The following is a 15,910-nucleotide window of genomic DNA, read 5'->3' on the forward strand; positions in this document are numbered from 1 at the left end:
TAATTAATCCACGTGAATTTTACTATGAAGTGGAATATTTTAGTGAAATCTATATGAAGTTCACAAGATTGAATGGCAGACTCCCTACTAGTGAACAGTTTGATCTTTCGTAATCGGATAACCTGCAAATAATGAACAGAAAAGCAGTAACATTGACTTAAAAATTATATAAGCAATCTCATATAATTATGTTATTATCCCTGCTATCATGCTGCAAACATAAATGGTTCCCTGATGTCTGTTCAGGCAATGTTGATATTTCCACTTAGGACTTTTGGGAATTTCAATTTGTAATAAGTCATCTCCGTACTGAACCCCGCCGAAGACTGTGTATTTACTGATTTTTTAAAAAATCAACTATACATTATTGGAGTAGTGGAGGTTTTGAACTTAGATCAAAGTAGAAAGGAAATAAAGTTTAAAAAGAATAGGTTTCACATATGTGGTCAGTATAAAATGGCTATATTTTAGACCTAAGAAAATGGCAACACACTCAAATGATAGCACAACTATGCCTATGGGTAGATTACAACTTAACTTCTCAGGTGTAAAAAAAAAAAAAATCAATTTCAAAAGAACCATTATCACTGAGTGGCTGTCCCAGAGGCTTCTCTACAGAACTCTCAGATTAACACAGATTAAAAGCAAGGCAGAGAATGCAAAGTGACTGTTTCTACATAACACTGTACAATACCCAACTGCATAGTGGGATGAGACTGGTTCCAATTTCTGAAGGAGAGGAAATCAGTGAAGGGTTATTTGATGTGTAGACAAATAAAACACCTGCCTAAACCCAACTAGAAATAGAAGACCAGATTTTCTATCTTCTACTGTGTTCATATACTGTAACTGTTGCTCAAGCAAATATATATGAGGATGTATACAGAAACTGAAGAAATAAAGAATAAAAATGACTGAAGAATATAAAACGTGGAACAAAACAAAAATTTGCATTATGTGAATAGCTCTTCCCAATGACATTTAGCCAGTTCATTTTAATTAGCTATGTTCAAATACGGATAGGTCACATGAAGCAAAGGTTTTTATTAACTAATTAATCTTTTAAAATTGTTTCAGTGATAATGAAAGATCAATTTTGGAAATGGCTCCTTGAATTATAAACATGTTATCATTTTACTATGCCAAATACCTTTTTAATTTAATTTAATTTAATATTTTGATTTAACTCTTCTTTTCCAAACCAATTCTGGGAAATACTAAGCATTTGTGAATACTATTCATTAGTCAAAGAAAAGCAGATGTTTTGATAGTTTATTAAAATGTATCTATTCAGCATGAAGTCAGCTTTTTCAATGTTGATAAGCCATTAAGTGTATGACTCTTCACAGAATTCTAATAAGTGATTAATATTTCCTGCATCAATGGAATGAGGAAACAATAGTTCTTTCATTTCTCATTTATTTATACATACCTGTGAGAGTTATCTTTTCATGAATTAAAATTACAGTTTAACAGGTAAAAGAACCCATTTCAGGTGTTTGGTAATATCTATGTTTATTTTAACTTGCTGATGTTCAATTTTAAATTTTAATTGATCTACTTTATATTTTATTTGTTTTATATAAATTCCTTCTGATAAGTAGATTATAGGCAAGACACATTATTTATTAACTGAGAATATTCTGCGTTTTTTAATGTGAGGGTTCATAGTTGTTTAATACCCCTCGTAATACTGGGTAGAATAAATCAAATATAAATTTAAATTTCATATGGGAAAAATAATGTGGTATCCTAAATATTAAAGATTTTCAAAGTCCAACGACATTAGATTTTCTTATATAACTGATGTTGCACTTGTCTTTATGACTACACGTAGCTAAGAGACTACATTTTAAAAACAAGATCTAATCCAAAGATCTAAAATATGCCATTTGTTGAATAGGAAGCTTGTCATTCTGTTTGCTCTGACAGTGCCTCAATTCTTAAAATAGAAATGAAAAGGAAAGACCTATCTCTGTTAAGTTAGCTAAACAGTGAAGAAAAAAACGATGTGGTGGCTGGCTGGCTACATTTTCTTCTTTTAAATTTGTTGCTTTGAGAGCACATTTTTGCACAATCAGAATGAAAGTCTTCAGTGACCCTGCCCACTCTTATCCTCTCTTTTCTCTCTGCAGACTCCACACTAAAGCAATCTCCAGCTCTGCATCAATCATTTTCTGACAGCAAAGTAATGGGAATGGTAGATGTATGAGTAAAATGTGTACAGATAGGGGCACCTGGGTGGCTCAGTTGGTTAAGCATTGGACTCCTGATTGTGGCTCAGGTCATGATCTCAGGGTTGTGATATTGAGCCCCATGTGGGGCTCTGTGCTGGACATGGAACCTGCTTAAGATTCTCTCTCTCCCTCTCCTTCTGCCCCTCCCCACCCCACTTTCTCGTGTGTGCTCTCTCTCAAAAATAAAATAAAATAATAATAATAATAAAATTTTTAAGTATACACAGGTGTATGAGTGGTTAGAATAAAGGCATTAATCACACAACAAATGAAGAAATATAAAACAATGTGTCTCCTCTCAAATTTATCATTCTGCATGTTTAAGTCTTATTTTCAAGAGGGGCATCTATAATATGCTTCTGAATATTTATATTTTTGAAAGTTTCAATGATCCAAATGCAAAAGTTAAACAGGGTTAATCTATTATTAATGTGTTTTTCCATTTGGGGGTACTATACTTCACCTTGACAAGCAGGGACCGGCGCATCCCATGCATGATACCCATAGGAAGACTTTCTGCACACAGCACTGCTTTTCCCAACAAGTCGGAATCCTCGGTCACAGGCCCAGCGGACCACACTATTAAGTTGTCCACCTGTCTGACTGATAATGTATCCATGAGGTGGAGATTCTGGTGTACTACAGTAGAAAGCTTTTCAAAAGACAAAAGAATCACTGTATAATTAAATCAGAAATGCTTTACAATCCAGCATTGTAATTGCCACCTGTGTGAATTGTACTTCCTATGAACATCATATAATCTATTCTCTTGACAATCTGTTGACATAACTTTTGGGAGACAAAACTAACTCTGAACTTTTTATCATCACAGAAGAGGTTTGAAATATACATATTTTTAACACCCTGGTGGTTCAAAAGCCCTTCAAATATTTCAGTGAATTTTGGAAGCTGTACTTTTTGTAATTTGAAGGACCTAAATGCCACAGTCTTGGTAGTAATGTTTTGGAGCATGTTGTTTGCATGTAACTTTGAAGTGATTTCCAGACACCTGTATCATGTTAGGTCATGCATTTCATTTTGGTTGATGTCTAAATAGACCCCCCACATTCCATAGTCCTCTCTCCCAGTTTATTAGAGTTTCCATGCTGTCAAGAATGCTTACATATGGTGATAAAAATGTCAATAAAATAAAACTTTCTTCATCTTCTGAAGTCTGAAATGTCAAAAGATAATGTCAAATGCCTTTTTCATATATATGTACTTTTAAGACTATTCAGCCTGGCAGGATCCATTTACCCTTTGAAACTTCAATGTATTCATCTGAGAAAAATAAGACTTTAGTGGTAACTAGGAAGAAAGAGTTGGACTTGGAATATATATGTCATAACCTGTTATTTCTAAAGGAAGAATATACAATATGTCAAGCTATTCTTGGGGTTAAAGTTGTGTTTTCAATATATTTATATCAAAATTTATCATGAATATCAACATAAATAAGGATTTAGTCTATAATATAGTCAATTTAATGCTTATAATTGATTTGAATAATTTCCCTTTAAGTTATTATGATCATTAAAACTACAATTTGATGTACTGACTTTTAAATTCCATCTTTGGGCACAAATTTAATAAAAAGACATTTATATTGTTCATATGACAGAAACATAGATTCAGATATGAAAAAATATTTAATGATGACTGGGACATATATTTGAATTTTTTTAAACATTTCTTCTTTGCATGCCTAATAACATTTTTTTAAAAAATTTAATACAAATCTATTGTAGGACAAAATTCATATAGATATTAGCATTGTGATATTAGTGAAAAGTCAATTCTAAAATGTAAAAGACAAATTGTTAAAATTAAAATCAAACTATCATCTTATAGTTTTAAAGTTAGAGTAAACACACAAAAATTAATTTGTGTACTATATATGCCAACTTATATAAATGGGTAAATATGAGAGTACATTTTAAAGACTAAAATTCAAAATTTATTGAAGTTATGTCTAGAATTGTTTTGTCAGAATTGTTTATAAAATATTTATGAAAGTAATTTTCAGTTGAACTGATTAGCAATGAGCCTTGGCTTGGGGAGACATGGTCCAAGCACTGTACAGAAAGAGATGCCGGATTAGTTCTCAAATATCCTGTTATTGAGCACATAGCCATGCCTCTGACATGATTTAGGATGGTGGGGAAAAAAAGGAATATAATCTTTGTACAATGAAGAACTATTTATATACACTTATTCAACAAGAAAAGAAAATTATTGGTTCAGAATCATTAGACCTTATAAACAGGAATGCATACAGAAAAGTTATTTCATCTTGATATTAAAAAGGATTTTCAGCCCATATCTTTCTAAATACCACTCAGCGAAAAGCAGTAATGACAAAACAATTCTTTTTTTCAAAACTAAAGGTTTTTAATGATGTGTTGGTCATTTCCCTTTCAACAATAGACTTATTTAGCAAGTATCACAAATAGATGGAAAATAACAAAAACAAAGATTTTTACCATGGAATATTCATCTTTTGTTTAACCTTCTCATAGAAAGGCCTTATTAAATAGGTCAGATAGCACATTTGAGCAACAATGTTACTCTTTTGTGAGAATGCAAAGGAAACAAATCTATTGGGGAAAAAGCATTCAAAATATCAGTTTAACTTATAATTAACATATATAAGTCATCTATATCCTAAATGCTTTTAATCTTTTCAAAAGTCCCAAGAGGTAGGATTATCATGACAGTGGGGACGCTGAGACACAGAGAGGTTACATAAAGTGCTCAAGAAGCCTCAGTGGAGGAACTGTGATTTAGATTCACATCTAATTGGGTAATGTCTGTGCTTGTGCTCTGTAGCCACAACCATACCGAGGATGTAGGTGAGATGTGTACTGAAGTTGTATCACATACCTATATATCTTATCCGGAAGCCTTTTTTGTTATTGCCATGATCTGCTGACCATTGCAGAAATACTTCGTGACCATTGCTTGTTATATTAAAAGCAGAAGAGTAATCTCCACTGAGGGAAATAAGCACTGGACTTTGAATATTTGGTCCTTTGGAAAGAAAATAATACAATTTTAGACACAGCTGAACAATTATGTTCCAACTTATCTTTGATATTTTATATAGTTAGAATAGTATTATATATGGTGACATTCCTCCAAAGCCAATTTATTTCATCAACAGTAACTTAAAACATAGTATCTTTGTTTAAAACATTTAATTCCACAGCTGAAGAGTCTACAATTTGTAAAATAATAAGATAACTACAGTTTTCACATGGTATGTAGATAAACTGGATGTTCATACTTCTAAAAATAATTGTAAGATAAAATAAAACATTAAGAGCAGTCATTTACACTGACAGTCTGCAAGTATAACTAGAGTAGCTGAACTGAATTTTTGAATATGCAGTAAATATAAACCGTGGTTACCATCATACACCTGAAGAACATCAAATTCCTTTTCTGTCTGGAAGAACTCTACAAACATGCTGATATTATATCCTTTTTCTACTGAGATGCTCCAGGCACACATTTGAAGATTTGGGTAACTGTCAGGATATCCAGGGCTCAATATGACTCCTGTGGAATCTAGCCGTAATTCATTGGCGGGGCAGAGCACTATCAAAGAAAGATATCATTAAATCAAGCTAGTCTTTTAGACCTAAGCGAAAACTGCATTTTAAACACCTGGTACTCTGCTTTCATGTCTAATAACTATAAAGGAGATAATACTTTGAATAATGTGTTAGAAGAGATAATTTGTATTAAGCTTGCAGCTCAAAAATGGAGATATTACCCAAAAATTATGGTACTGATTTCCTTTTTTTTTAATTACATGGAAGATTCATTACTTTTCTGTATAATAAATACATAGATAATTTAAAATAAGACATTTATCTCCTGTATTATAAATACATAGATAATTAAAAGGTAAGATATTTATCTCCTTCGATTTCTTTATATTCTTCCCCTACCTTTCTTCATCTTCTTATGTCCCTCCTCCTGCCTTTCTCATCTAGGTCTTTGCCTGTCCTTTTCCTTCCTTATTATTTTTTTTTAACTCACTCTCTTCTCTCCTCAAACTTTAGCTCATTCAGGTATGTAAGACCAGACAAGAAACTGTACTCTTTCAAGAGTATTTATTCTGGGCAAGGCTACTCCCGATCTCAGAAATGTGGTTAAACCATGAAAATTTTACACAATTTTAGGTTACCAATTATCTTTCAGTTCTTTGTGTGAATGAGCTAGGCTTGGAATAACCAAATATAGTTGCTGGAATATAAATGACTAGATGAAGGATTTATATATTTATCATTTCCTGGATGCAAGGACAATGAAATATTTTGAGTTATAAAGTCTCCATGTGGTATAAGGATGGAAAAGAATAAGCAAACTACTGGATTAGGGCAGCATATAATTGTCTTTAATCAAGTTAATAACTTGAAAAGAAATAATTCAAAAATAGAAGCATGAGAGACTATGGACTCTGAAAAACAAACTGAGGGCTTCAGAGGGGAGGGGGTGGGGGAATGGGATAGGCTGGTGATGGGTAGTAAGGAGGGCACATATTGCATGGTGCACTGGGTGTTATACGCAGCTAATGAATCATCGAACTTTATATCAAAAACCAGGGATGTACGGTATGGTGAATAACATAATATAATAAAAATATTTAAAAAAAATAAAAGCCACCATAACTAATATTGAGATGTTTGGAAATTGACTGTAGAATATAACAGAGTTAAATATAGTAAAAATACAACATTAAATATAGAATATAGTAAAGCTAAAATATTTAAGAGCTGTTTTATTTTTTCATTTTTTGGCTTTTACTTCTGTTTCTTTTACTTCAATCTGAGACACTTGCTTTTTGGATATGATTTGTAGATTTTTCAAAAATAATTAATTCAAAAATAATATTGCAGTAAATGGCAGCAGGTCATTCTCAGTCTAAAAAGAGGAACCTGAGCATTGCTTTTCACAAAAGGACGACTATTTAAATAAACAAAAAGGTTAACTTGAAGTTAGAAATGGAATGGAAAATTTGAGTCAAAGCTGAAGAACATTCATGAATATATAGCTATGGCATATTGAAATGATAGATATATATAACTATGAGAAACTAAGTTTTAAGGAAGGGTTTATTTAGTGCGTGCTCAGCTATTTAATACCTCTGGAATACTTAGCTAAGTATTTTTTTTGGGTTACTGAGCACGTTACTTCGTCACAAAAACCATTTAGCAACTTCAGAATTTGACACAAAGTCCTCCAAGTTCAGTCCTTGCCTACCTCACCAACTTTGTTTCCTGCTGCTCCGCCACTGAAATGAAATGCTCCAAACCTATTGGATGAACTACTTACAGCTTTTTGAACTCTGCACATTCCTTCATGCTTCTGTTTCAAATGTCCTTCTTTCATCTGCTGCATTTGAAATGTTAGTGCATTTCAACCCCCAGATGAAGTGTCTCATCCTTTGTGAAATACTTCCTGAACCTCTCCTCCATCAACCTGAACAGAATTGTTGATTTCTTTCTCGGTGTCTCCGTAATGTTTGCTTTTATTATTGCAGTTAGCAATTTCATGGCTATTTCCTTATATTTTTCTTGGTCTCCCTTCCTAGGCTCTGGTTATTGAAGAGCAAGTGCCATGTCTTATTCATGTGTTGGCCCCAATATTCTAACTGAATAAATACTCCATATTACTTTTGAAAAACTGATAGGATTCAAAATAATTTGTGATAAATATACAAATTAACCTATTTTCATATTATTCAACACATATTGGGAGCCCAACAACTGTCAAGAATAAGAGACATATTTATTGATTGTGACTACATGTTAAGACACTGTTAAGCACCTTTTGTGCCTTATGTCACTTGTCACAACAACTTTGGAAAATGTGTACAATATTTACCGCCATTATACACATGGGGGAACTGATGCTCAGAAAGTTCAAAATGCATAAAGTATCACAGTTCAGCTGGATGGACTCCACAGTTTTAACCATCAAATATACCTCCCATTTTACTTCATTTATATCAAACGCTTTAAAGAGCAAAACATTTAGAATTGCTTTCCATATTTTAAGCGTGATATAGAAAACTAAAAGGATAAAGGGAAGAATAACAAAATGGATGCAGCCCCTTTAGGAAAAGTGAAAAAATATTAAATAATTTAAGATAGACTAAAAACAATGCATATTAATTCTAACAGACTCCAAAAAGAATGACTATTTTAGCAAGCTTGTGAATTAACTAAAATAAAGAAAAAAAATGTAAAGTCAGAGTTTTGGCTTAAGTAACTGGTCAATTAATTAATATAGTAACACTGCATAACTAATTCTGAGGGATGATTTACTACTTTTTAGCTTGTATCTGAAGTGTCATTATGAGATAAAAATTAGTCTTATTTGTATTCTCCATAGTACATAGAATACGAAGAGATGCAATTATTAATTATAGGAAATTCTGATTTTAGAAACAAAATATTGAAAGTCTGAGAGGTGAGGGATTACTAAATAGCTGGTTATCTGGATTGTTTTATTTTAATTTTTAGAAATTTATTAAATTGGGATCCAGATACCAAAAACAAAAAACAAAAAAACATTAAGTATTGCCTTCCAAGAGCTCACAACGTATTTATATACTGTGGTCAAAAAAGAAGTCCTGACATGTAATAGCTTGTTCACAAATTCCTGTGTCTGCCCAAGTTTTTTTCTGTATATAACTTCCCAAAAGGCTAAAATTGTATCCTCCACATTCACATGTCTAAATGTCTGAATCTGTATCCTACATAATCCAAAGTAGCTAAAGGTAGTCTTGTATAAAGGAGGAAATTGAATGAATGACATTAAATATTAAGATTACAGGTGATAGACTTCACAAAATCCAAACAACCTCAAGATGTTCTAACGTCATTGACTAAGAGAAAGGAAAATTTTCACATTGGTGTTAGTTTTTACATCAAACATGTCTTTCGGTAAAGCCCCTTGTGAAAATCCTTCCATTTTATTGTAAGGATTCCAGTGAGGTAGAAAATTAAATGTTAATTCCTACTTTTATCATGTTTGGAATAATAAACAGAATTTTTGTTTTAGGTTCATTTTAACAGTTAAGATACTGCACAGGAAACAGACTTCCACTTCTCAGTAATAAACCCCAAAGAAGGAAGTAACCTAAGAAAATCTGGGAAGAGACAAGTTCAATTCAATTTTATTCAAATTAACCAATATTTATAATTAGTTACCATGTAGTGGGCACTGTTCTGGGCCCAAAGGGGTTACACAAATTAACAATATATGATTTCTGAACATCAAAACTCTCGCACATTATTCAAGGTCCGTCAGGGTCTTGCCCTTGTAATTCCATATTCCTTGAAATCTATACTTCTGGTTTTTTTTGGGTTTTTTTGGTTTTTTTTTTACTTCTGTGTCTTTGTATATTCATCTGTCACTTGGACCACTATTTGTCTATCTCTATTCTACCAAAGTCTCACTTATAATATGGAACCAAGACTCAGGGAGCAATGCCTCCATCAAGCTTTGCCTGCCCATAAACAACTAAACATTACATGATTTGATAGCCCCCTGGCCTGTTTCCTGACACTCTATTGCTACCACCTATAAGTTGCTACAACTTATAAGGCTGTCACATCCCTTAAACCATGTTGCCCTCACAGCAGGGACCATTTATAGCATGTTTTTTGCTTGCTTGTTTTTACTCAAAATTTCATGCTTAACAGCTTAACAGGTACTCCATTAAAGTTTAATGAATTTAGTGGTTAGAACTGAAACTATTTCAAATAAAGGCAATCAATTTTGGAGACTTTAAGGTTTCTCTTATTTTCCATCTCCATTTCCATCCCTCATGGCAAAATTAATTCAAATATATTGAACTGACTTTGGGATAAACTAAAAAAAAAAGTAAACCTTGGAAGAATAAATAATATTTAAAGTTAAATCTAAGAAATAATGTAATAAAATATACCACATATGAGTCATATAACTTTAACATGGCCAGTTAAATATTTAATATTTATGCAAAATAGACTTTTCTCAATTTTGCCATTATTTAATCAAACATAAAACAAATACTTAAAGATCAATAATCATAAGAATTGGTACCCTGACAAACTGGAGGTGCTCCATCCATCTGGAGTCGTTCTCCTAATCTGCATGTCAGAATTGCATTGCCAACCAAAGTAAATCCTGGAAGACACTGATACCTAATAATGTCACCTATTATTAAAAAAAAAAAAAAAGAAGCTTCAGATAGGCAACAACATAATGGTAAAATCTGTAAATATTGCAGAATATTTTTTCTTTCAGTCATTTTCAATCAGTATAAAATTCTATTAGTTACAAGCAGGAACAATATTCAAAATATTGAACTACAACTACTTCATGGATACTGACCAATCAGAACTGAAGCCAAGAGTAAATTAGATCTTAAATTAGATCTTACTACAGTAAGATCAAACTGACATGTACCAGTTGGATATAAACAGTAATGGTAAGGAAACAATCTAGTTGGTATAGTTACGGTATTCATTAAAAATATATCAAGCAGTTAAAAGGATTCAAAGTTATTGCTTTTATATTAAGATTAAATTTACAGGAGTCATTAATATTTTTTTCATTTCTCAACCAAAGTCAATATTATGATAATGAAAAGAGTTTGTTATGGCAACATTCTTTTGTTACATCATTTTTCAAAATATGAGACATTATTGGGATTGAATTTCCAACCTAGTTTTAAAAGGACTTTTTTTTTAATCAAACTGACCATAATCCACAACTTGTTTTCAAAGATATGAAAATAATGCATATCTTCTAATATACCCTATATAGTCTTCATTGTATGTTTTAGGCTTAGCCTGAATTCAAAGAACATTAGTGTGTCAGAAAAGGCAACAAAATAATAATTTAGAAGAAACCAGCAGAATACAGTTATATAGTTCAAATCCCATACTGGTTTTTCAGTTGCATGTCCTAGAGATAACAGAATTCTTGCTTTTGCCTATACTCCCTTTTGGTCTTGTCTCTGCTGTCCATTTTAAGAATTCCCAACATTCCTCAACAATCCAGAGAAAGAGGGTCCCAGATAATTGCTACTATTCTTTCTGTTTCTTTTTAAGCAAATATCTCTACTAACAGTATGTTTTTTTTAAAAAAGAATTTATCAGACTTTACCTATTTCGAATTCATCATCTTCTGTCAAAATTTCAGCATTGGGTACAGGTGGTGGAGGCTGGCACACTCTTAGTTGATAAGCTATAAAAATAGACAATATGTTTATTCCTTTTCTGAGAAGGTGTATATATTCACATATGTAAAAAAAAACAAAATTATGCAAGGGTTATTTATAAGCATAAAATAAATGATATAATTTATGAAGTTTCAATTATTTATTTTTAAACATACCATAATATTGTAAGATAATTCCTTAGATAACAAAATATTTTCTCATGGTAAGACTATTTACCTGGAACGTTTTATTTCTCACCCTCATTCTATTCCTTTTTTTTACGTGCTTCATAATACCCATTATTTTTCTCTTTGGCGTGATCACAATTTGGAATTATATATTCATATTTGTTATGTGTTCAATGCCTATCTTCCCCAAGGTTCATCACAGGATCCCCTGCACCTAGCAAAGTGCCTGGCTTATAGTTATAATTGTAAACAGGTACTCAATGCTTACTCTATCCAGGAAATATTATAATTACTTTACTTATAAAAACTCACAAAAATGTTATTTATTTTATTAATTTATGATTAGGTCCATAATTATGTCCATTTTATAGAAGAGAAAATTGTTAAAGAGAATTAAAGAATTTGTCTAAATTACACAGCTATAATGTGACAAAACTGGGATTTGAACCTAGGAGTTCTGACTCCACAGCCTTCTCACACATGCTATGTTAATATATTCATGAAATATCTATCTATCTATCTATCTATCTATCTATCTATCTATATATAATGTTTCTAATAATCCACATCACTTGAATAGGTCAACTCCATTACATTAGAAAGATTCCTTTTGGCATAATTTAAAGGCCATCAAAAAAAAAAAGCCCTTTATGAATCTGAGCATCATGACAACTAGCCCCTTCTGATATCTATATCACAATCATTTGCTTGATTAAAGTCTCATTTTTAGGGAGATTTTTAAAAAATGTAATATAATCTTGTTCAGTCAAGAAACACACTTGATTACTATTATAACATTTGAAAAAAAGTATGTTTTATATGCTTCATTTTATTACTTAAACTTAGGAGTTAAATTATGTATGTATCTCAATGAGCAGATAAAGAAACTGGCACACAACTCTTACAGGGCTGAGCCAGGACTCCAGCCTCTGTCCTCTAACTCCAAAGTCCACACCTTCAGTATTTCCCCTATTGTGAGAAAATTATGAGAGTACTGAGGAATATCAACTGGACCACTTAAAAAAGACTCCTATAAAAGGAGATGGATAAAACACATTTTAAAGAATGAGTAAAATTTTTCCCAGTTCTGAAGGGTAATCATGTGCATAAGAACATTTCAGATGAAGAGAAAACATGAGCAAAAAGTCAGGCATGGGTTCATCATCGTGTAACAAAATGCCATTTATTAGAATACACCTCCAGGTTACTAAGGACAGAAACAAGATGAAAATTTTTCTTTTCTTTTTTTTTAAAGATTTTATTTATTTATTTGACAGAGAGAGAGACAGCCAGCAAGAGAGGGAACACAGGCAGGGGGAGTGGGAGAGGAAGAAGTAGGCTCTTAGTGGAGGACCCTGATGTGGGGCTCAATCCCAGGACTCCGGGATCACGCCCTGAGCCAAAGGCAGATGCTTAACGACTGAGCCACCCAGGCGCCCCAAGATGAAAATTTTTCAAAATGTAGCTGAAGAGGAATGAATCAAGGAAAATTTGTTTCAATTTCCTGCTGTAAATTGTATGTCTCTTCAAACATCTTCCTTCTAGTACTTCAACCTGTTTATAAAATAAAAGCACTTGCTGTGCAATGATGATAATTTGCAAGTAAAACACTGCTCTACACAGAAGGGTTACCACTAGAGAAAAGACTTACTAGGAAAGAAGCCTAGGATGGAAAAGTGTAACTCAGATTTTTGAGAAAAATTTTAGGTTAGAGTAACATGAAGAATTTTGAAAATAATTTTCCTGAACTTAGACCTTAAAAGGAGTACAATAACCAAGGTAAACAGTAATTGTAATAAATGCCAAAGAGGTTGAAAAAAGGGGACAGGACGATACAGAGAACCTGCCAGGGAGAAATCCTTAGGAGACTATGCTTCAGTGGAGAGCATCTTAACTAATCTTGATGTAGAACAGGGATCAACTCAGAAGTTAGTGGATTGTAGAGATGCCCACACACATATTATTTCACTTTTGTTAGCTGGTAAATTTATTTTTGATCATCATGTTAATGATAATTTATTATTTTAAAGAAAAAGCACATTATATCAATGAGGAATTCATGATTGCCATCTGTAGAACATGCTTAGAATGACCTACATAACTTAGTTGTGGAGTTTAAGACTGGGGTTGTAAATTATTATTAATGAGGAATATGATGTTCAGAGATATTATGCTACTTTCCCAACATCACTTGGGTGCTGTGAGCTAAACTCCGTCCTATTCTCTGTTCTTTACCATCACCTACAGTTTTATAAACTGTGTTCCCAGAGCCAAGGGATCACCTTGGGGTCATGGAGGGCCTGAGGATGTGTAATGTCCTTGCCTCTCACCTCTACCATATAAGAGCAATTCTATGTTCATCAATTTTATAGATTTGAGTTATGAATAAACTTCCTTTTGAACAAATTTTCTACTATCCCCACCTAAGTGATTTCAATGATTCTTTTGACTTTAAGTCTGATTTGTGTTTTAATTCCCAATTTTCTATCTCCTGGTTAAATACCTTTTCTGGATACACAAATGTTTACTAAATAACATATAAATCACTAGCTCCCTTGGGAGGGAACAAGTCTCTAAACGGTATTCGCTAGGATAACTCTCCACTGTAAAAGTGCAAACGGGCATAAAATAGAAGCAACTGTTGGGTCAGAGTGCTAGAAAATGAGATTTAAGCAGTCCCTGAGATACTTTTCACAGTTGAACTATGTAATTCTGACTATAATGTAAAGGAGAAGGAAATATTGAAAGAAACCCCTTACCATCTGTTTTTCTTTTGACTCTCAAAGACAAAGTACTACAAATAATTAAATCATAAACAGCTTTCAACAATTCTGTTCTCAATCTTCATCAATTTCTACTGGTTTGCTCACTAAAATAAGTCTAAAATGTGTCCAGTGTCTTTCCATTCTTTCTGACAACATCTCAGTGTAGAACCCTGTCATTTAATACTTATTGTACGGAGTTGAATAGTACCCTACAAAATTTATGTCTTTCTCAGAACCTTAGAATGTTATTTGGAAATAAGGTTGTTGCAGATATAATGAGTTCATCTGAGGTAATACTGAATTAAGGTAGGTCCTTAAACCACTATGTCTGCTGTCCATATAAGAAGAGAGAAGACAGAGATGGATAGTGTGAAGACGTGACAGGGAGAGACTGGAATGCCAAAGATTTCTGGCTACCACCAGTTGCTAGGATGAGGCAAGGAAGGATCCTGACCTACAGCCTTCAGAGATATTACCTTATCGATACACTGATTTCATACTTCAAGCCACTAGAACCGTGAGAGAAAAAAAAAAATTCTGTTTACTTAAGACATCCAGTTTATGGTACCTTGTTACAGCAGCCCTAGGAAATGAATACATCTGTATTATTAAATCTGCCTACAGGATGTTTCTTGCCTTCTGTGTCTTTCTCGTGCAATCCTTCCTACACAAAAAGGAGGTGATGGAAGGGAGGTAACACAATATTTTTTTGGAATCCACTGTGTGCAAAGAACTCTGCAAGCTACTTTACATGCGTTACTTCATTTAATTCCCAAATTACTACATCAAGATATGTGTAAATAGCTCATGTTGCTAAAAGGGACACTGAATTTCAGAATGGTTGAATTATTTGCCAAGTTCAATGAGCCAGAATTTGAACCATATGCTTGAAAACTAAGCTATATTTTCTCCCACATTTACAGACAAATCAACCTGGACTGGAGAATTATCTTGGTGCCGCCATATCCCTATTATCAATACATAACTTGTCATGGCCTTACAGATTAAATTTATAATCTTAGATAAAACAAGTTTCTTAATTTTCACCAATCCTTCATATGAGATGTCTGCTAATATTTCATCTGAACTTTCTCAAGTCCCTTATATTTACCCTGTTAATCCCCCACTATGCAATGTCATTTTTGACAACTTGCCAGCCTGGAAACTTGCACTGTAATACTTAGCACTGCATGCTCTACTGTCTCAAATTATTCCCCTTTATTCATTAATGTGTTAGTTCTTGTTCCATGTTTAGCTTGTGTGGGACCGTTGGTATATATTTACATTTCCTATAATGTCTAACAGTTCATTTTGTTGTTTATTAAATACATATTATTGAGGGCCTAGTGTGTGTCAGACACTATGTAATACGTGCTGGGAATGTGATCGTGAACAAAGCAGACACCATCCAGCCCTTATAGGCACTTATTGTTGGTGAGAAAGACATTAATCAAATTATCTAATTCATAAGTAGAAATTACCTAGTTGAAACAA

At 32.8% G+C, this 15,910-nt stretch overlaps 1 protein-coding gene across 1 annotated transcript in view; it reads right to left on the reverse strand.

Annotated features, from left to right (window-relative positions):
* CSMD3 (CUB and Sushi multiple domains 3) overlaps positions 1–15,910 on the reverse strand; it is a 1,149,842-nt gene that overhangs the window by 82,777 nt on the left and 1,051,155 nt on the right. Inside the window, 5 exon segments of the mRNA XM_034668518.1 lie at positions 2,701–2,889; positions 5,121–5,267; positions 5,649–5,837; positions 10,341–10,454; positions 11,409–11,489. Coding sequence (XP_034524409.1) covers positions 2,701–2,889; positions 5,121–5,267; positions 5,649–5,837; positions 10,341–10,454; positions 11,409–11,489 — 720 coding nt within the window.

The sequence above is a fragment of the Ailuropoda melanoleuca genome, chromosome 9 (genome assembly GCF_002007445.2).
Source record: "Ailuropoda melanoleuca isolate Jingjing chromosome 9, ASM200744v2, whole genome shotgun sequence".
Classification (NCBI taxonomy): Eukaryota; Metazoa; Chordata; class Mammalia; order Carnivora; family Ursidae; genus Ailuropoda; species Ailuropoda melanoleuca.